Source organism: Penicillium rubens (genome assembly GCF_028828025.1).
Source record: "Penicillium rubens strain IBT 27055 chromosome Unknown utg000004l_segment0_segment0, whole genome shotgun sequence".
NCBI classification, from domain to species: domain Eukaryota; kingdom Fungi; phylum Ascomycota; class Eurotiomycetes; order Eurotiales; family Aspergillaceae; genus Penicillium; species Penicillium rubens.
The window spans coordinates 2,355,036-2,374,664 of NW_026890602.1; the positions used below are offsets into that span (position 1 = coordinate 2,355,036).

General features: G+C 49.9%; 10 protein-coding genes across 10 annotated transcripts; 5 read left to right on the forward strand and 5 right to left on the reverse strand.

Annotated features, from left to right (window-relative positions):
* Positions 1-628: 628 nt before the first annotated feature.
* Positions 629-1,168, forward strand: N7525_010866 (uncharacterized protein; the record flags this gene model as incomplete). The annotated part of the gene is made up of 2 exons (XM_002561151.1): positions 629-938; positions 999-1,168. The coding sequence occupies 2 exons, from the start codon at positions 629-631 to the stop codon at positions 1,166-1,168; spliced, it is 480 nt and encodes a 159-aa protein (XP_002561197.1).
* Positions 1,169-1,974: 806 nt separating this feature from the next.
* On the forward strand, positions 1,975-3,192 carry N7525_010867 (wax synthase family protein; the record flags this gene model as incomplete). Its single annotated transcript, XM_061215257.1, has 1 exon — positions 1,975-3,192. One exon carries the CDS (start codon positions 1,975-1,977, stop codon positions 3,190-3,192), a length of 1,218 nt encoding a protein of 405 aa, XP_061067769.1.
* A 263-nt stretch (positions 3,193-3,455) lies between these two features.
* On the reverse strand, positions 3,456-4,380 carry N7525_010868 (pyrroline-5-carboxylate reductase; the record flags this gene model as incomplete). The annotated part of the gene is made up of 2 exons (XM_002561149.1): positions 3,456-4,291; positions 4,344-4,380. 2 exons carry the CDS (start codon positions 4,378-4,380, stop codon positions 3,456-3,458), a joined length of 873 nt encoding a protein of 290 aa, XP_002561195.1.
* A 927-nt stretch (positions 4,381-5,307) lies between these two features.
* On the forward strand, positions 5,308-6,753 carry N7525_010869 (putative proline utilization protein PrnX-like; the record flags this gene model as incomplete). The annotated part of the gene is made up of 1 exon (XM_061215258.1): positions 5,308-6,753. One exon carries the CDS (start codon positions 5,308-5,310, stop codon positions 6,751-6,753), a length of 1,446 nt encoding a protein of 481 aa, XP_061067770.1.
* A 627-nt stretch (positions 6,754-7,380) lies between these two features.
* Positions 7,381-9,004, forward strand: N7525_010870 (GNAT family N-acetyltransferase; the record flags this gene model as incomplete). The annotated part of the gene is made up of 2 exons (XM_002561147.2): positions 7,381-8,822; positions 8,887-9,004. The coding sequence occupies 2 exons, from the start codon at positions 7,381-7,383 to the stop codon at positions 9,002-9,004; spliced, it is 1,560 nt and encodes a 519-aa protein (XP_002561193.2).
* Positions 9,005-9,345: 341 nt separating this feature from the next.
* N7525_010871 (uncharacterized protein) lies at positions 9,346-9,816 on the reverse strand (the record flags this gene model as incomplete). Its single annotated transcript, XM_061215259.1, has 2 exons — positions 9,346-9,554; positions 9,768-9,816. 2 exons carry the CDS (start codon positions 9,814-9,816, stop codon positions 9,346-9,348), a joined length of 258 nt encoding a protein of 85 aa, XP_061067771.1.
* A 302-nt stretch (positions 9,817-10,118) lies between these two features.
* Positions 10,119-10,757, reverse strand: N7525_010872 (uncharacterized protein; the record flags this gene model as incomplete). Its single annotated transcript, XM_061215260.1, has 2 exons — positions 10,119-10,503; positions 10,537-10,757. The coding sequence occupies 2 exons, from the start codon at positions 10,755-10,757 to the stop codon at positions 10,119-10,121; spliced, it is 606 nt and encodes a 201-aa protein (XP_061067772.1).
* Positions 10,758-12,771: 2,014 nt separating this feature from the next.
* N7525_010873 (uncharacterized protein) lies at positions 12,772-13,782 on the forward strand (the record flags this gene model as incomplete). Its single annotated transcript, XM_002561144.1, has 2 exons — positions 12,772-13,176; positions 13,351-13,782. 2 exons carry the CDS (start codon positions 12,772-12,774, stop codon positions 13,780-13,782), a joined length of 837 nt encoding a protein of 278 aa, XP_002561190.1.
* Positions 13,783-14,394: 612 nt separating this feature from the next.
* Positions 14,395-15,685, reverse strand: N7525_010874 (cyclin family protein; the record flags this gene model as incomplete). The annotated part of the gene is made up of 2 exons (XM_002561143.1): positions 14,395-14,983; positions 15,036-15,685. The coding sequence occupies 2 exons, from the start codon at positions 15,683-15,685 to the stop codon at positions 14,395-14,397; spliced, it is 1,239 nt and encodes a 412-aa protein (XP_002561189.1).
* A 2,521-nt stretch (positions 15,686-18,206) lies between these two features.
* Positions 18,207-19,007, reverse strand: xgeA (putative endoglucanase; the record flags this gene model as incomplete). The annotated part of the gene is made up of 2 exons (XM_002561142.2): positions 18,207-18,603; positions 18,667-19,007. The coding sequence occupies 2 exons, from the start codon at positions 19,005-19,007 to the stop codon at positions 18,207-18,209; spliced, it is 738 nt and encodes a 245-aa protein (XP_002561188.2).
* Positions 19,008-19,629: the final 622 nt, after the last annotated feature.

The following is a 19,629-nucleotide window of genomic DNA, read 5'->3' on the forward strand; positions in this document are numbered from 1 at the left end:
ACGCGAAGTATGGGGCCAATATGCTCTTAGTGCTTATGTTGTATACGGATATCTCTTGTACTAACAGAGTAGGGAGTCTAGTGCTATCGTTATAGTGCCTGCATAGGAGTCCAGCTGAATCTGGACTAGAGATCCCTATTGATCAAGTTGTATATAAGATAAAAACAGAAAAAGGCGCGAAGAAGCCGAGGATTAATGGTGAACGGCGAGTGCCACGGGGACAAATCTCTCTTCCATATGACCCAATGCACCACACCATATAGCACGATATGTTACAAGTCTGTAAGACAGTTCTGGCCCCTAACACAGGTGGAATCTGGAAGGCCGGAGTGGAGTCGACACTGGAGCCGGAAGGTCACTATAGAGGCGAAGAAATTAGATAGCAGTACAAGGCAATGAAAACATAGCCCCCTCAAGGGATATTCATTCCAATTTACTCCATGAGGGAAAAGGTAGTCAAACCCGCGGACCAGAGACATCAAGGACTAAAGAGGTCACGGACCAGAGACGAGGTATAAAGCAGCCTGTCCTCCCAGCCGACAATTGATCCAAAGCACTATCTTCCTTATTCGCTCAAAGCTCCTCAATTACTTCCAAAATCTTCCAAAACTCCCTTTCTACCTTCAATATGGTTTCTTTCAAGACTCTCCTCGGCGCTGTCGCCATTGCTGCCTCTGTCCAAAGCGGCTCCGCTATCTTGGTCACGATTTCCCTCGACGTTGCCCTTGGAACCATCGGCGGTGTCATTGGCGCCGCCGGTGGTGTCACCGGAGGTGTCTCCGCTGCTGTCGCCAACTCTAAGCGAGATGTGAATGAGATCGAGGCAGCACCTATCAGCCGTGTTAAGAGACAATCTTACGGCACCAAGTACGACTGGGAGCAATGCCACCAGCAACTCACTACCTCGACCATCGACTTCAATGGCGAGGCACCTGGCAGTAAGTAGTCTCGCTATTGCAATGCTAGAAGAACCTGTTTTAGCTAACAGATATATCCAGCCGTGGTTGTCAGCGGTATGCCCCCGGCTTGCATGACCCTTGCCACTGTCCTTACTGGCAAGTTCGATCAGGGCAACCCGGTTCCGCTCAGCAACAACGCGGTCCGTTTCACTGGCTTGACCGACGACGATGTCAAGCAGATGGAAGACGCTCTGAATGCTCACGCCTAGATCAAACGGGTACGGTCTCCCGGTTGGTGAGCATTGTGAACTAGTTATACAAGGGATGCTGGTATTATTCGTTTGTTTAGCTTTGGATCTGCCGAATCTTGTCTAGATCAGAATTTATACTGGCTTGTGAAGTCTTCTCTATACTGTTATCTCTATATTGGTCCAAGTAACCCATTTTCGCTTAGTAGACCAAAAGTTTGTTAGAGCATGGCTTCCCGGTTCGTCACATTTCCATAACGCGTGCCTGGGCGAAATCCATGGATGTATGTCAAACTGGGATATGACCCTCCCTAAGCCCTAAATCCAATAACGTATACTATATATGATTAAGCCACACATAATGTATCTTCTATGTAAGACATTAGCCGCTCCGTTAGCTGGTAATTGTGGTAAGGGGTAATATATAAGCTGTGTTTCTACTACAAAGGGCGACAGTCTATGTTCCATGGGGTTTTGAGACCCTCTTGCTCAACAATTTGAACATCCAACTGGCTCCACACAATGTATCGTATTTGGGCAAAGGTACTTACTCGTGTGGAGCTGTTTCTGCACGTAGATGGAGTCTGCTTTTTGGGGGCCGTCGTGTACACTGCCGTTCACGTTTGGGGGCCAGCTGCTCCACAGCCCCATACCTACACCTTCCTGCCGAATGGCCCCCATGTTTAAAATAACATGCCTGGTGATTTCGACAGGGACAGGAGAAGACTGCCCAACCTATATCAGATGCGCCGCACCGATTCTGCACAATTTTACCCTCAAAGGACTGATTTGAAGAACAGTAGGTAGGTAGTGCGGCGAAAGAAGCCATGGCATTGGAACAAGCTATCCAAGCCTTACGACCAGTGCTCTATCTTGGTCTGTCGGGGCTTGCATTCGCCATCTCTTTGCATGCACCGAAACAGGGACAACGCCTAGCACTACTGCCGCTGATTCTAATCCCTGCTTTCCTCTCCTTGTCTGCGGCACTCCATGTGCCATTTGCCCCTGGTGTCTCGCTTGTCTGGGCTCAAGCATTAACAGGATATATCCTGCATACCATATCGACCTTACACCTTGAGGGGATACCACCACCTTGCCCCTCTGTACCAGGTTCGCCGACACCTGGATCGAACACCTGCTTCGGCTTCGACTTCGGTTACTTCCGCCGAATTTGGCTGAATCCACGTTTGATACGTGTGCATTCAAACCAGGCCGCACAGGAACGACCGAAGCAGTCTCGCGGGGTATTCCTTGTCTTACAGCTCTCCAAGCTGCTCACGTACTACACCATCCAAGCAAAAATTGCCCCTGCACTATATGACGAGGTTGTCATTGACATCCTACCCGATGATGTTGCTCCATATCAACAATCTCTCTGGCGACCCTTGAATGGGTTCACGGCGCGAGAGTGCTTGAATGTGACATTCGTCACCTTCTCATCTTTCTGGACGACATTTGTATACCTCGACGGGACGAATGCCTTGATGGGCGCACTTTTTGTCATGATCGGCCTGGATGATCCAGAGGACTGGCCACCACTTTTTGGACACCTCTCCCAGGCAGTCGGGCTGCGAAATTTCTGGTCACGGTTCTGGCACACGCTACCCATGAAGCCTTACAGAAGCATTGGGGAATCCATCAGCCTTCGGATCATCGGGTGCTCGCCTCGGTCGTTCGCCCATAAGTCGATCATTGCCTTGGTTGCATTTGGGCTCTCGGGCGCCGCCCACGCTTTGATAGACTGGCAACGTAGGAGCCCGGATTGGCATTTGAATATTTACTGGTTCCTACTCAATTTTATCGGTTGCATGGGCGAGTCCCTTGTCGTCAAGATGCTTCGCCAGTTAGCAAGGAGAGCTGGTCGAGAGCATGATCTGCAGACTCTTGAGGAAAGCTGGCTTGGCCGTTTTCTTGGGTATGTCTGGGTTTGCGTCTTCTTCTGCTGGACGGTGCCAATGTGGCGTTTTCCTGAAATTCACCGGCAATCTTTGGCGTTTCAGAGCATGAGGCAACTCCTGTCGAACATGCAAATAGTTCAACGTTAGAGGCGCTCATAGTTCACCGCATGTATCCATGTGTGGACAAGCAGTGGAAAGACTGTGTCATTGCAGATACTGAGACCGTACAGGCGAGTAGAGGCTTGTAACATGAAGTCACAAGTGGAAAGGCCATTTTTGAAAGGAATCATTTTCAGTACAATTTCACAGGTCGTTACAGGCCTGTGTACATACACTGACTATATAGTCATGTTTTCTGAATCTCATATCTCCCGCATAACCCTATACCTATGTATCTATCTGGACCTCATCTACATTTTCTCCTTCAAGTGCGTATTTCCCCTAACAATTGCCTCCGCAAAATCCGACCTCGTCCCCGCCTTCTCAAGGCTCAAAAGCGTCTGGATCGTACACCCCCTCGGCGAAGAAATACTCTCCCTAACAGCGGCTGGGTGCTTCCCAGACTCCAAAACAGCCGACAACCCCCTAATCCCCTGCAAAACCAACTCCATCGCATCCCCCCGCTTAAACCCCTCCGCAACACACCCATCCAGCAACCCCTCAATCGGCAGCGTCAACGTCGCCATCGTCGCCCCAACAAGTACGGTCGCCAGCCCAATATGCTCAGCTCCTAGGTACTTAACCGCACCGACGTGCTTGAAAATCCACTCCGTGATCTCAACCATGGAGATCGGGATCGTCGGCGCAGGAGTCTCGATGATCGTCATCGATTCGCCAAACTGCGCACCCATGTTCGGAATAGCTTTCATGAGATGCGGGGGATCTGCGCTGGCATCTGGGTTTATGAGATTGGTGAGGGTTTCGCATGATTGGCCTGCGAGCATGCTGATGACGAGTTTTCCGGCGAGGGCGTCACGGACGCCTTCTTCGCTGAGCACGGCTTCCGCCATGAAGGGTTTGCAGGCCAGGATTATTATGTCGGCTTCTTGCATTGTTTGGACGGTTTGGTCGGAGACGATTTTGATTAGTTGTTGGTGTTCGGGTGCGATTGTTGTTTGTAGACGGGATGCTGAGCTGGCTGTTTTTGTGCATGCAATGAAGCGGGTGATTGGATTTGGTGTGGTCGAGGTGCTTTTTGAGAATGCGCTGTTCAGGAGGCCGTTTAGTACGGCACCTCCCATGTTACCTTGGGTTTGTTAGTTGTGGTTTAGTATATATGTGGTTTTATGTTTACATACCGCATCCAATGAATCCGAGGGTTTGTCCTGACGCCATAATGGTATGTAATGGTATTCTGATATTCTAGATGCCGACAGAGATGGAAGTTCGATTGTGCTCGGGCTTGGGGGGTTGGCTATCTCTTTTGACTCAAGCATGTCGGGTGAGGTGTCCGACATTGGCGGCAGCCGCTACCGACCTTTCTTTTGAGATTTTATAATATTTTATAATATTCTAGGGGTATGATGTTTGAAGACTTGTCTTTTCCTGAGTTATTTGAATGATGTGCCAATTACCCTTGAATGATTCTTTATTCTTCTTTCTCTATGTCTACAGTTGACAATATACACTAATGCCGAATATCATCTAGATCTGGTGAAGTAGCTATAAGCGAGTCTCTCTGGTTCCCTTTGCATGCTTACTATATGAATAAAACCAGTGTATCCCACTCCGAACGAATACGAACACTTAAACAAGATGCAGATGCAGATGCATGTGTATCTGATTCTTGCCTCAGGCACCCAATTCCGTATAACAGATTTCCGCATTGGGCTTGGCTTCGCATCGAATGCAGCAGTCCTATGTATCGTCTTTGATCTTCACATTCTCTCTCCTCTTTTTATTAGATCTCCTATACCAGTCAAGATCTAAATCCTCTTCTATGACTTGAATTGTTCATCAAATCCAGCACTTGTTTTATTTGCAGATCGCCCCGCTCTTTCCCCCCACCTCAGAAGCAGCTGTCGTCATCCTCGGAGAAAGCGACTTGGCTCTTCCCCCGAATCTATTTCGGTCTGCGTTTTACTCCATTAGGATCGGGCGTACAATAATAGGTAGGTTGTTTCACTCTTATCTTGGCAAAGGCGTGGTTTGGCCTTGGGCTGTCTTTGGCTAACTGGAACTTCGCAGATTTCAGACTTTCTCTTCCCTTTCCTCTACTTGTTTACACCTATCCTTTTTAGGTTCCCAATACGAACCTCCTACATGCCTCTCACCATCCTCTCCCGATCCCAGCTCCGCGAGCTGCTACATGCGCTCTCCCGCGAGGAGATTCTTAATCTACAACGCAATCTCGCCGACGCCCTACGAGAATACTCCAGTGGATCCCGGGAGAAGGGTTGCTCGGCAGCTTACCAACCCCAGCGAACTGCCATCACTCGTCAGAATGGCTGTACCACCCTCTTTATGCCCGCCAGCACGGGCCAGACAATTGGCATCAAAATGATTTCCCTGCAGGACGGGGGCGCTGCCGGCTGTGCTGTTGAACGGGACACGGTGGATATGCAGGAGAAGGAACAGATTTCATCGCGTAGACGAGGCTCTTTCCGAAACTCAGTGGCTTCCATATCCTCCGACCTGAGCGATTTGTCTGCGGGCTCCCAAGAAGACAAAGAAGACAGTAACTCGATTACCCCCGTTACCACCACGAACAGCAGTGCAGCAGGATCAAGCACGGATAGTTCCACCCTGCTCACTGGCTGTGTCAATCAGCAGAATGTCACCTCGAACATTTCTAGAACTCTTGGCGCTTGGCCGGGTGCAGGAACTCGTGACACATCGCCGCGCGGCAGTGTGACACTCCTAGATGGCGAAAGTCTGCCATTCGCCCTGATAAACGCCCATGAGCTGACGGCATTCCGCACGGCCTTGGCTTCACTGATGATGTTCAACAGGCGCAAGAAGGTGCGCACTCTTCTCGTATTCGGTGCAGGTACCCAGGCTTACTGGCACATCCGCTTGGCGTTGGTTCTCCGCGGTGAGGACATCCGCCGGGTATATATTGTGAACCGGTCTTTCGATCGCGCCGCCAAGCTTCTGCAAGAAATCTATCAGCCCGAAAATACCGAATGGCGCGGGGACGTAAAGTTTTCTGCCGTTAGCACCGATTTCGGCGAGTACGGTCGCATTCTGAAGGAACATGTACGCAAGGCCGATGCAATCTTCTGTTGTACTCCCTCTCCAGAACCCCTTTTCCCTGCGGAGTACCTCACCTCGGGCGAAGGCCGCCAGAAGGGGCGGTTGATTTGTGCGATTGGGTCATATAAGGCACACATGGCCGAGATCCACCCGGATATCCTCCGAGATGAAGTCAATTTACAGGCTGTGCATAGCCATTGGCACAAGAAGGTCCACCGTAGTGGTGTGATTCTAGTGGATAGTCTAGACGCGGCCCTTAAGGAGGCGGGTGAGATCATTCAAGCCGGAATTAAGCCAAAACAGGTTGTCGAGTTGGGCGAACTACTGATGGTGCGTGATGCCACCCGTGAGGCGGCGACTGTGGATGAGGAAAAGAGCCTGCGTGAATGGGCACAACGGGGGAATGTCATCTACAAATCGGTTGGACTTGGACTGATGGATCTTGTGACGGGCGGAGATTTGGTGCGCTTGGCACGGGAGCGGAAGTTGGGGACCACAGTGGAGGACTTTTAAGACTTTTAGGACCTTTTTAGGGGCGTTTAAGGGCGTTTCAGGGCTTTGACGACTTCTCATTCGATACCTTTTTGCTTATTTTACTTTCCTTCCTATTGGCTGACCTTAAGACTTCAATGTTCCCTCGTTCCAAGGAAATTTCGGAGATCAACAGATCTCCAGGGAGCCACAATATCTTTAAATCCAGAGAACCCTGACCTGAACTTCCAAATACATGAAATAATATAGCTATGCCCATGATCTTGAGTATCAAAATAGCATTCTAGAGCTGCAAATAATAAAAAGAAACAATATCTTCCATATAAATCAAGCTTGGAGATCAAGTCAAAAGCTCGTAAATATCTACATAAGGGTGGTAAGTGGGCTGATGGTCTGCGTCATAGTGTATGTAACCTCCCTCTCGGACAATCTTCCCTCATTTTTTTCTCTCTGAGCAATCTCCAGCATCGCATTACCAATCCAGCTATTGGTATTGGGTTTGGGTCTTTGCTTTAGCTGCCTCGCCTGCTGTTGTTGGCGCATAATCGTCCTCCACCCCGCGCAGTGAGGGGCCAAAGCAGAGATCAAAGTCTTTCCTATAAAAAGGTCTTGTGACTCTCCAAAATACCCCCAAAAGATATCCTCGCCATGCGAAATACCACTTGCTACTTGCCCAATGGCCTCACTTTTAACGTGTCGCCCGTTTTTGGTGGGGTCACATTCAAATCCGCCGATTTCAACGCACAGCACAATTCCACCTTCCCTCCAGGATGGACAATCATAATCAACACCCAGAAGCCTCGCAAGACAGACCAGAAGGATGAACCAGATTCAGAGCAACCCCGCGACGATGACGATAATTTTACCCGGTTCACAACCCCCACCTTGACCCGCGACTCCCTCTACATCTCGTATATAGTCAGCCCACCGACCAGCGAGTACAAGCCCCCGACCTCACCCACGCGCCAGATCGCCATGATGCTCTGGGCAACTCTATGGTGGTACTTCCACGAGCCAGAACCCGACCTGCACCTAGAGACCGCCGCATCAAGCATGACCCCGCCCGACGGACGACCCAAAGGCGTATGGCGGGTAAACATCAAGCGCGAAGGGATCTTCAAAGGCCGAAACCTCCTCCAGAAGCTGGAGCGGATGGGCCTGATAGCGACCGAAGACTCCTCCGTCGGTCTCCAGCCCATCGAAACCCGCGACTCAAGCAGCTGGTCAACGATGTTCGTCAGCCGACGCAGCTTCTGGCAGCTCGACCCACGTCTATTCCTCTTCACACTCGCGCCCAGCCGAGGTCGCCCCTCAACACCTCCCTTACGGTCGCGGAATGCGTCGCCCGCGCCGGACGGATCACCCATCGCCACGCCGCAGACGCTAGCGCCCATGGAAGCAACCTTCCACACGGCGAATATGGGCCCCTTCACCTCGGTAGGACCGTTCACGTCCGGCAGCCATCTACCAACGTACTACCCGCCCCCGCCACTGCAGTTCACCTCCACGGACGGGGTGCGACACCCCGTGCGGCCGAAACCGCCGCACCAGGGCGAGGTCTTCTACGTGCGCTACATCCCCAGCCTGAGCCAGTATCTCTCTTTCCGGGTGGCGTTCGTGCCGATGACGGCGCAGGGTACAGATAGTCGGCCGGGGACGCCTGTTAGCACGACTGTGACGAGCGTCGCGCAGCATCTCACTGGGGATATCTCCTCTGATCTGGACACGCTGCATCGGTGGATGAATGTCCCTCGGGTGGAGGCGATGTGGGCTGAAGGTGGACCGAAGTCTGTGCAGGAGAAGTTCCTGCTGCAAACCCTGACTAGTCGACACAGTTTCCCTGTTATCGGGTGCTGGGACGGGAAGCCGTTTGGATACTTCGAGATCTACTGGGTCAAGGAAGATCGGCTGGGACGACTTGTGGACCATGTTGGTAATTACGATCGGGGCATTCATCTGCTCGTTGGGGAGCAGGAATTCCGGGGCGCGCACCGGGTTAAGGTTTGGTTGAGTGCGTTGGTGCACCACTGCTTTGTGTCGGATATGCGGACTGAATCTGTGTTGTTGGAGCCGCGGGTTGATAACATCAAGTGAGTTCTGCTGTCGAAGTGATAGAATGGGGCAAAGGAAGATGACCGTGCTAACTTCTCGCAGACTCATTAATTACCTCCAAGAAGCGGGATTCTACAAAGAAGGCGAGGTCAGCTTCCCGCATAAGCACTCTGCTATCATGAGGATCAAGCGCGAGTACTGGGAGAGTCCGGCTCTATAAGCTGCCATAGTGGCGATTTGCATTGAGATGATCACGAGTAACGAAACAGCTAGCATTGCCTAGATTTTGATATTTGATATTTGATATTGATATGCAGAAGCCAGTCAGCAAATAAACATAATAGTATAGGGGCTGGAGCGACAACTCCGAGGCAACGACAACCATACATGCACTCATCGGAGGGGTGAGAATAGGACTAGACCATAATGTACTTCTTGTCAAGAAGATGATCGGCACTGATACTCATGCACCAATCCAGAAAAGCACCTGACGAGGGGGCGTATCGAAAAAACCCGAGAACTCGGTGATTTCGGTCCCAGATCGCTGAGCCACAGACACCATCAGCCATAACTTGCTTCGAGTCTTGACCCATCTTCAATTTCTTCAAGGTCCACTATCTGTTCTTGAGTTTCTCGAAAACCACCCTCAAACATGGCCGCGAAAACTGGTGATTGATCGCAGAGTAGGCCTTTGGGGACCGTATATTCATTCACCACCCCTAGGTTGGAGTCGTATTTTGACCAGAGGGCCATGGTAGAGTGGGAGCCTCCTAGATAATAAAATATTAAGTAGTGGACGCCATTTCCAAGTAAAATCTTACTTACTGTCATGACACGCACTATATATAAGAGCCTGGAATATATGAGCCTAACGCTCAGATATAGTGGTCCTTTGACCTGGTGTGTAACTAGCCAGTCCAGGGGCAGGTTGTAACACTTACCCTAATGTGAAGGGCTCACCATTTTAGCTCTGATAGGCGGACCTTTGAAAATAGCGGGCGAGTCGTAAAGGAGAAGATGGATAAGTGGCATGGAGATGGGTTTATATAATGACTTCTAATGTAGGTTGTTTGTTTAATATGCAGTGCAAGCGCCAAACAACATAATTCATTCAGTTCCCGTGAACTTTATGGACCAGAAGTGATATTCACTACTAGTCTAGACATGCAATTCAGGCCTTCAATTTTCTACCTAGGCTTCTTTCGATATGGCTGTGGGGCAGCATTCAATACCATTGCAATCCCAATCCAAGTGCCCATGCCATAGAGATGGCCTAACCCCGAGAAATACCATGGACACTATCTCCCCTTGATCTTAAATGTAGGCCAAGTCCTTCACGCGCGAATCTCTTCGTTGTCCACAGGATCTTTGAAGATGAAAGCCCTTTCCTTGAGCACCTTCGTTGTATCCAAGGCTAGTTCGACGTCTCGGAGGAGATCCGCCGCAAGGGTAGGGTGATCCTCAGCCTCCTGGGCAAATTTGAAGGTCTGGTGCCCCATAAACCATAAACCATACACGCAAGCTGCAGCCAATATGCGGCGCAGAGGATGCCCACGAGGAGGGAAGGTCCCCGAAATTATATGCGCAGATTTGAGCGAGGAGGTGTTGTTGTTGTCGTGATACCGAAATCGATAACCCGGGTGTAGAGCCACTGGATGAGTGCTTGAATACCCCGTGCAGAGATGATGCCCGTCTATTCTTGTAGGGTTGCGGTTTGCTCTTCGTGTTCTCGAGAACCGGGCTTAAACATACCGGGGACTCTGCGCAGAGAAGGGGCATGAAAACCGTGTATTCCTTCTTGCTTGGTTGAGTCGTACCTTTGTCGCTTGTAACATTCGGATATCATCGGGCCCAGCAAAGCCATTAAGCCGAAGCTCCTTGTACACGGCCTCCAACAGTTTTATGATTATTGTCCTCGCCTGGGCCTCGTTCTCACCGGAGTGGTCCCGGGGCTTGACCATCTCAGAAGTCATCGCAAGTCCGTCAACTTTGGATAATCAGCTTAGATAAAGGGTTAAAGTAATCATTTCCACTTACAGAACACTTACGGGAGAGTCATGAATAGAGGTGGGTACATCCACGCTAGTCTGCCATTTACTTTACAGAGCCCGAAACCGTATTCAATATCAGTGGCCACAAGGCCCTCATAAGTCACGGTCTTTATAGTGCTGGGATTCTTACTGATAGTTATCTCAAGTTCAGTGAACGTTGCTCCCCCACGAGAGTACTGCCTGCATCTTTCTTTGACTCGCTGGGTCCAGCGACGGTACCACTTGATATCTTATATCTTCGCTATCTTGATTAAGCAACTTGGTAGAGTCTAACAGAGAACGAAATGAAGTAAGTAAAGTAAAGGCCTGCAAGACAAAACTTGAGACGACAATGCTGGAGTAATAAAGTGAAGTCCACTGCAAGAGTAACTAGGAGAGGTGACAAGTTTTAACTGACGGAATCACGGATGAGATGATGAAAGGGCCGTGATGGAATGAAGGTGTACTAAGCAGAGATGAAAATGTTAAGACACATCCTCGCCGGAGAAACGCAGCTTACTTACGCTGTAGTAGAGTGCTCAGCACTTGCTTGAGTTATTTCCACCATGTCTCAGGCCTTGAAGAGATGACCTAGATCCTTTGAGGTCGATACTATTCCGAAGCCCCTGAACAGCAATCCTGCCCGAGATAGCCCGCAACGATTGTCCCACATAACAAGCATCAATGCCTCAGCACAACTGCCAATCAGACCTTCTTCCAGGGCTCTAGAGCCTAACTCAAAGACTCTCCAGATACCACTCTTCCCCATCAATAGGGTCTTTGCCAGCAGTAGCAATGCTTCCATTGGAACTAGCGTTCAGATGCAGCCCGGGAAGGGCGGGATATTGCTTGACTGTCCGAAGACACAGAAAGGATTCAAGCCCTGAAGGATAACTCGGAGTGATCGATGACCGAGGGCGTAACTGATTTCGAGCGAGGGAAGATCTGAAGGTAGAAGTGAAGGATGAGACTTGATAGTCAATTCTTTCCACCTTTCAAGGTTACTTGTTGCATGTGTTCAAGCTATCATGATATAGAGCAAAAGGCAAGTAAAGAAACTACAAAGTCAAATACATAGAGGGTCGATACTTAAGCACCTTATGGAGAGCTATATGTATTTATAGCATATAGCTCTCTATATATAGCAAACTTGATGCTATAGCAAACAAATACTGCATGTCTGATCTTAGACATTCAATCAAAAGTGACAGAAAGGTGATAGAAATTGACGTCAGACTCAATAGACAATCTATATCACATTGCACCTTGCACTCTGACCTCTCCGTACAGGTGTCTCCATAGGTTATGAGCCCGGAAGCTCCATCCAAACTCCATATTTACGCCATCATCATCTTCGAAGCTCCATCGTCACTTTTGGCATCATCGTCAACAACCAAGTGTTTCTCTTTTCGACGTGTCAACCGACCTGGTCATTCATCTACCCACACGCCGAGCTTTCACCGTCACGCGCTTCACCACAAAATCTGCTATCGGCGGGGTCAAGTGCCTCGTGCACTTTTATCTATGTTGCAGTACCTCCCCATTCGTGCACCTCACCTTCCCCACATTCATCGACACCCGGCTTGATACGCGGCAACATGTCTTCTTCCAACTCCCGCGAGTGGACTCGCAGGTCTCACCCACCTTATGTCGTACATGCACGATACCCACGCCGTTAGTACCTCTCTATTCGACGTACAGCACAATCTCCCACATTCAATCAATAGGGTAACAACAAGCCCGCACACGCACCCGCGAATCGGCTACACTACTACCCATTCAAAATGAAACCTATCCGAGGTATACATGCGGGGAAGATATACACTCCCCACGCCTCGGTGTTTCTCGGCCTAAGTATAAACACGAACGTAGCTATATCAACCTCCATCTCCCATACTAGATACCCACTTAACCTACGTACCAACCAAATATCCAAGTCAATATCAACCAAACAAAAATGTCCCTCCTAACAACCTACACAACCCAGAACACCACCAAAATAGCACACCTAACAATCTCCCACGCCCAAAAACTAAACTCTTTAACAACCCCCCTCCTAACAAGCCTAACCCAGACCCTATCCAAACTCTCAAACACAAATCTCCACGCCATAACCCTAACCGGCGCGGGCCAGAAATCCTTCATAGGCGGCGCCGACCTAAACGAACTATCCACGCTCCGCAACGCACCCACAGCCCGCAAATTCATCACATCCGTCCACGAAACATGCACCGCCATCCGCACGTGTCCCGTCCCCGTCATCGCGCGAATTAACGGGTTCGCGCTCGGCGCGGGGCTAGAAATTGCAGCCGCTTGTGATCTGCGCGTTGCGGCGAAAGGGGCGGTTTTTGGGATGCCGGAGGTTTGTTCTCTTCTTCTTCCATTCATATTTACATCTACGTTTACGTTCACATTTACGTCTACCTAATGTTCCTTCTACTTCTCAATCTACTTCTATGGTAGTTTGATAGCATACATGGATGAATACACTTCCCATCCGAACCCAAACAAAGCATAATACTAACAAACATACCAGGTCCGACTCGGTATTCCCTCCGTCGTCGAAGCAGCACTCCTACCAGGACTAATAGGCTGGGGCCGTACAAGACAACTGCTATTACTTGGCGGGATGATTTCGGCCTCGGAAGCGCTTCGCTGGGGTCTTGTGGAGCGGGTTGTTGAGGACGAGGAGCTTGATTTAGCTGTTGCGGAGTGGACGTCGGAGATAGGGAGGAATGGGCCGCTTGCTGTGCGCAGACAGAAGGCTTTGATTTCGAGGTGGGAGGAGCTTTCTCTGGCGGGTGGGATAGAAGCTGGGATTGAGGCTTTCGGGGAGTGTTTTGATGGGGATTGCGGGACTGAACCGGGGAGGATGATTGGGGAGTTTTTTAGGGAGAAGGAGAGGTCGAAGGCGAGGATTGAGGCTCGGAATAAGGTTGTTGCTGGCAGCAAGGGAGAGGAGGGGTGAAGGGGTAGGTAATATTACATCCTGGGGTTGCGCAAGGGGTTACGTATTAGGTTTGGAATATGGCTATGAGGTTTCTATTTTACGTGGAGTATTTATTGTATGGCGAGATCCAAAATTCAATATTGAGTTTCATTGTCCAAGGAGGAGGTAAGTACAGCAAAAGTACAACGTACATCGGGCGCGAGCAAAAGGTCTAAGCGTAGTGAGTCTTGGATAGCATCCAATGAGAAACGAGTGTAATGTAGACAAGTGTAAGAAATACTAGACAGAGAAACGCCGTCGCGCAAGGCAATGCAGTAGCGAGTGGAATAGATAAAATAAAAGATAAAAAGAAAGCAGAGAGGTCACGACTCTCGATCACGCTCATACATGGTGGTAGATGGCATGTGAACATCAGCATGAGCGAGGGGTATTGGCGGATGTGCGTATCAACGGGGGAACAGCTTTTTCAAAGCAGGAATATGGAAACGAGAAAAGGAAATAATAGTCATATGGAAATGTGTGAGATAATCAGTGAGATAGGAAATATGAGAGATGCAAGAATAGCATCGGTGATTAAGTAAAGATCAGATTGCTGAAAGGGAAAAACGGAAAATCGAGAACCCGCTCGATTTAGTGAGATCGACGACCACCCATGTACGAGCCCGTTGCCGATGCCAGGAAGCGAGCCACGAAGCCACCGCTGTGGGCGTGGTTGCTGGTCTTCAGCTTCTTGGATGGCTGGCGGATAGGCTCGAAGGACTTTTTGGATTCGAGATGGGGGACATTCACGTAACTGTAGTTCAGAGAGAGAGAGGTCGGGCTCTGGGTAGAGTCTGTGACCATAAGCTCATCGGCGCCGGAGGAAACTGTGCTGATGGAAGCTGGTGTGCCTCTTGAACTTGGGGCGAGACTGGACGAGCGCGAGCAGAGAGAGTTGAAGGTCTCGGCGTGGGAGAGCGCTGGCACGTCGCGAACGGATGGTGGGGAGACAGAGCGGTTGATTCGGTTGGGGGATGCGCGCTGGCGCTGGTAGGGGTTGTAGCGATCGTGTTCGGCACTCTGTGGTGCGTAGTGGGTGTTGTGCATGGTTGGGCAGGAGACGTGACTAGGGAGACGGCGCAGGGAGTTGTCGCTGCCACGACGGGTCTCACTACGGGTTTCGAGCTTTTGGCGACGGAGGCGGCTGGCCAGCAGGTCCGCTGATGCGTGGAGACGGCGCCTAGGGTGGAGTTAGTTATAAGAAAAGCAGGCTGTAGAACGGGATGCCATACCATTCGCGGTGTTGTTGTTGTTTATGGAGGTATTCCTCTTCGGCCATGCGCTCTTGCTCTTGGGCAATGAGACGCTGGCGGTGGGGAACGAGGAAGGGCTCGAGATACGTGAAGAGGTCCTGCTCGGTGATGCGGAGGTCCCAATCAAGTAGGAAGAGGAGCTGGCGTTCCATGAGATTGACCTCGGGAACGGAGAAGCCGAATCCTTCGAATCCCTTCATTGCGGTGTACCGGGCCCAATGTTTGTTCTTGGGGCTGGAGTCATTCAAGTTCTTTGCGGCGAGGATGAGTGAGGCGAGGAAGATGCGGTGGACAGTGCAGCGCATCCCCTTTGCGACTGGGGGCAGACGGGCACGAAGACGACCGAGGTAGACGAGACAGCTCATGAGAGTGGGCACCTGCACCTGCGACCGAGCAACGAGTGAGCCGATGAAGGCCTCGATTGAGGGCAGGGCAGGGAGGTCTGAGTGGTCCATCGGAGGAGTGGATGGTGGTGTAGGTTGGCCGTTCTGGTTGACGGTGTTGGTCACATGCGCCTCACAGCGAATGACCTGAGATGCCTGTTGAGCCAGGTGTGCCACCATTTCCCGAGTGACTCGGGTAGTGACAAACTCATCGAGAGCTGCTCTGTTGAGTGACAATGAATCCATGAGGGATATGATAAGAGGTGAATGTCGGAGTAGAGAGGTCGAGGATGGGAATTAAATAAGTCGACAAACAGAGATCAAAGAATTATCACACAAATGAATTGTCTCAGATAATCCAATTCAAGGATCTTGGGACAAACGCAATACAAAGGTCTTTGTGTGTTTGGGATTAGAGTCGACACAAAGTGAAGCAAAAGCGAAAATCAGATCAAAAGACCTTAAAAACCACAATGTCGAGAAGAAAGAATTCCTGACCAGCAGGATACCTTTCAGATGAAGTACTTTGGTAAAAAAGAAAAAAGAATGTTGCAGCAAGGATGGGATAGTTCGGGTTGTCGTGTCAACAGCCTATAGCCCTAACTGAGTCCAACTGAGACCTGAGATAGTTTCAAGACACAATCCACAGTTCACTGCAAGTTGGCAATAGATTGGAAATGAACTGGGAATATTGGTTTCTGATGAATTATTATAGAGAAGTTGAACGATTCAAAAGAACAAGGAATTATAAAAAAGAAAGGATGACGACGTTGGGCATGTGGATGAATCTCGTGAAGAATCTGGGCGGAATACCTCTCTAGTTATAGTATCTGGTATGCGCCAGAGGGGGGGGAGGGCGACTTTTTTCCCCTGCAAGGACGGGGTCCAGTTAGAAGGCAGAGAAGGATAGGCCACTAGGGGGGAGAATAGAAACCTGCATACTCCGTTGGATCTAAGATCCAACCTTTTCTTTGGCGCGCGGAGTTCTGAGAAAGTGAGCTGATTTGTCGAGGGATGATGTACATTTGATAGACTATTATTTGTACCTGTGCGTTATTATCCCTGGATTCATCCAATAGGGCCTACTTTGGTTTTACTTGTTGGTATTCTATTTATCTAGTTAATACGAGATGTGATAGTATTTCGATCTTCTACATGAATAATAAGGGGCATATTGAGACTATTCCAACATCCAACATCCAACATCCAACACAATGCTCATCCAGGATCGCCATATATCGGGTCCACTCAATTATTCCTGATGAAACTCCCGTCTCATATCTATTTATCTATTGGCTCATTCCATTCCTTGAACGCGTACCAGAATAGTACTATTCTACATAATGCCACTCTACTGCCTAGAACTAAATCCAAGAACCAACAATCCAACAATCCAAGTCAATCATCCCCTAAAACAGACTTCAGCTGAAAAGAAAATAAAATAAAAGTGGCGATTTCAGGTTGGCGCGAACTCGCGTTAGTGCCCAATCACTCGAAACCTGTCAGTTTCCGATCTGACGAGACAATCCCTGTCACAGTGTTCAAATGTTTCCCTTTCCTGTCAACGGCGCGAAGCGTGTTCGAGGGGGTACATACCAGGAATCTTTCAAGCCCTTCAAGCCCTTTAGACCTTTAAACCTTCAAACCTTCAAACCTTTGCACCTTCGTACCTCAAATTATCCGATTTCCACCTCACATAAGGCAGGTCACATCATTCCAATGTTCCCGATCTCCTTTTCCCCTTCCCGTCAGATCTATCAATTTCCAACTCCCCAACCTTTTATTTTTCTTCATGTGGAATGCATGCAATGTTCCGTGCATACTTCTCTTAGCGTGGACTCGTACTTCGTCTAAAAAAAAACACAAAACACACTGCATATGCATCTATATAAGCGCCCGTCCTCTCCAACACTCTAACCCTCCATTCCTCCCGCTTTCCCGCCCAGCGCTTACAATCCCAACACCATGGAAGCGCTTTTCTAATTTTATGTACATCCGGACGGAGTATGTTCTTGTTCCATGTTATTCTTAGATACCTCTACGCGCGCTACTCCTTTTCTCACTACATACCCCGGACCCATGCGCGGATCGTCACCCGCCGTTCCGCCCAAGCCAGTGCGCGCTTTGGAATGTTGGATGTGCGAGACTGCGCCTCGTTTCAGCATGGCGTCTCGCTGTTGGTGATTTGGTTGGATGGTTGGTTGACACTGCTCGACAACGTACATATACACTAGGTGCTTGATGTTTTGTGTTCGGGTTTGTTCCAAGGTTCCCACATGTGGAGGCTACATCATTGTTATGGCGCCGTTGGGATTTTTTGAGCTTGTGGAGTTGGGCGCTGCAATGGGGCGGTTTCAGGATGGTAGGGCTGTTTCAGTGTGGGCGGTTAGAGATCGTGTGGGTGAGGTGGTTTGGGGCTGAAACGCTGATGCGACCGTGTGTTCGGGGTAGGAGGAGTAAGTGTAGCAGGTTGATACTAATTTTTGCAGATGTCATCCAGTTATGACTCTATTATTAGTTGTGAGGATTATCGCCCCGATGATTTGTGGATTCAACGTTGATTACTTTTTCTCAATATACTACCTCCCAATCACACGCTTGTGCTATGAACCACTTGGATGCTGATCTAACAACAAAAGTGCCACAGTGAAATCAGCAGTACCCGACAAAGGCCCAGTACCAGCTTGCATTCTTTCTCAAGCATTCACTGTCGTCCAGACCTTTTCCCTTGAGGCTCACACACCTCTGCTGCGACTTCAGTCCCGATTTAAACAACAGAAACAGAGTACGAAGGCACAGTGAAATCAGCAGTACCAATGAAAGGCTCAGTACCAGCCTGCACAGTCTTCAGGTACTTGCTGCTGTCCAGACCCTGGTCCTTGATGAGGTACTTGAAGAAGTCCAACAGGTCACCGTCGTACTTGTTCATGGTCGACTTGGCGACGAAGCTGTAGACAGTCATCTGGCCGTTGGGTCCAACCCAGACATCCCACTCGGAACCACTGATGTTGACGGTGGCGATGGTCTTGCCAGTGGACGAGATCGGGCCCGCACCACCCAGGGCCGCAAGCCAGACCATGATCTCGTACTCCTCGCTGCCGTCAGGAGTAGAGCTGAGGAACAAGTCGTACGCAACATCCGCGACGATATCGGTGGAGGAGTAGCTATTCCAGACATGGTTAGGGGCTGTTAAGATTCACGTAGCCATGTGCAGGGTCAAAACCTACCTCCATTCCCAGGCGGACTTGATGCTGCTAACGGTGCTCAGGACCTTAGGGGTGAAGTTCAGACCGGCGTTGGCGAAGCTCTTGACTTCGTTCTTGGCCTCGCCGCCCCACGAGTACTTGGTGTGCCACGCGATAGTGTTGCCGTTGCTCGAGTCGACGCCGGTGCACTGCGTGGCGTTGGGGTCCTTGTCGAGGTTCCAGAGGTTGTTAAAGACGGTGAAGTCGCCAGCTTTGGTGGTGCCGTACTGCTCGCAGATCTCGGCGGCGCGACGGACGGAGGCGGCGTCGCCCATGGCGGCCAGAGCCAGGGAAAGGAGGGTCATGGGGGCGAAGGACTTCATTTTGGCTGTTGGGACTGGTGTCCTGGATTGATGGGAGTTGCTGTTGGTATCGGAGTTGAGACTTGTTCTGAGGGAATGGAGACGGGGGCTCCGGTCTGCTTTATACATGCCATCTTCTCTTCTCTCGGAGTCGTGTGTTTCGTGTAGAGTACTAGGTACTCCTGTCTCACATTTGATTTGGGCGTGCTATTCGCTATCCAGCGAGATCATGACGGGACTCCACATCCTCCGGATAATACGGAAAGCTAAAAAGCTTGCATGATCCTTGCTATGCAGGACTTTATCCACTTCACTGCGGATTGGAGAAGACAGTTGTTGCGCAGGGATTTATCCGTTCTCCCTGTGGATTTGGGAATATCTTCGCCGTTGGCAGCGAATGTGAGACAACGGCGTCGAACATAGTGGTGGAGAATTTTCTGCTTCTCGAATAATAATAACAGAACGCGGTCAAATCTGACGGGTGTTCCTGAAAGGTATCCGCTTTGGTCGAGATTTCCCCTGACTAAACTTCAGTATTTGCGAGATTTCTCCGTAAACTGGCCGGATTCTCTGTGAGGCCATTGTACTCCGTATGCATTTTCGCAACGTCAAAATCCATCAATGACATGCTCGAATCTAGAGT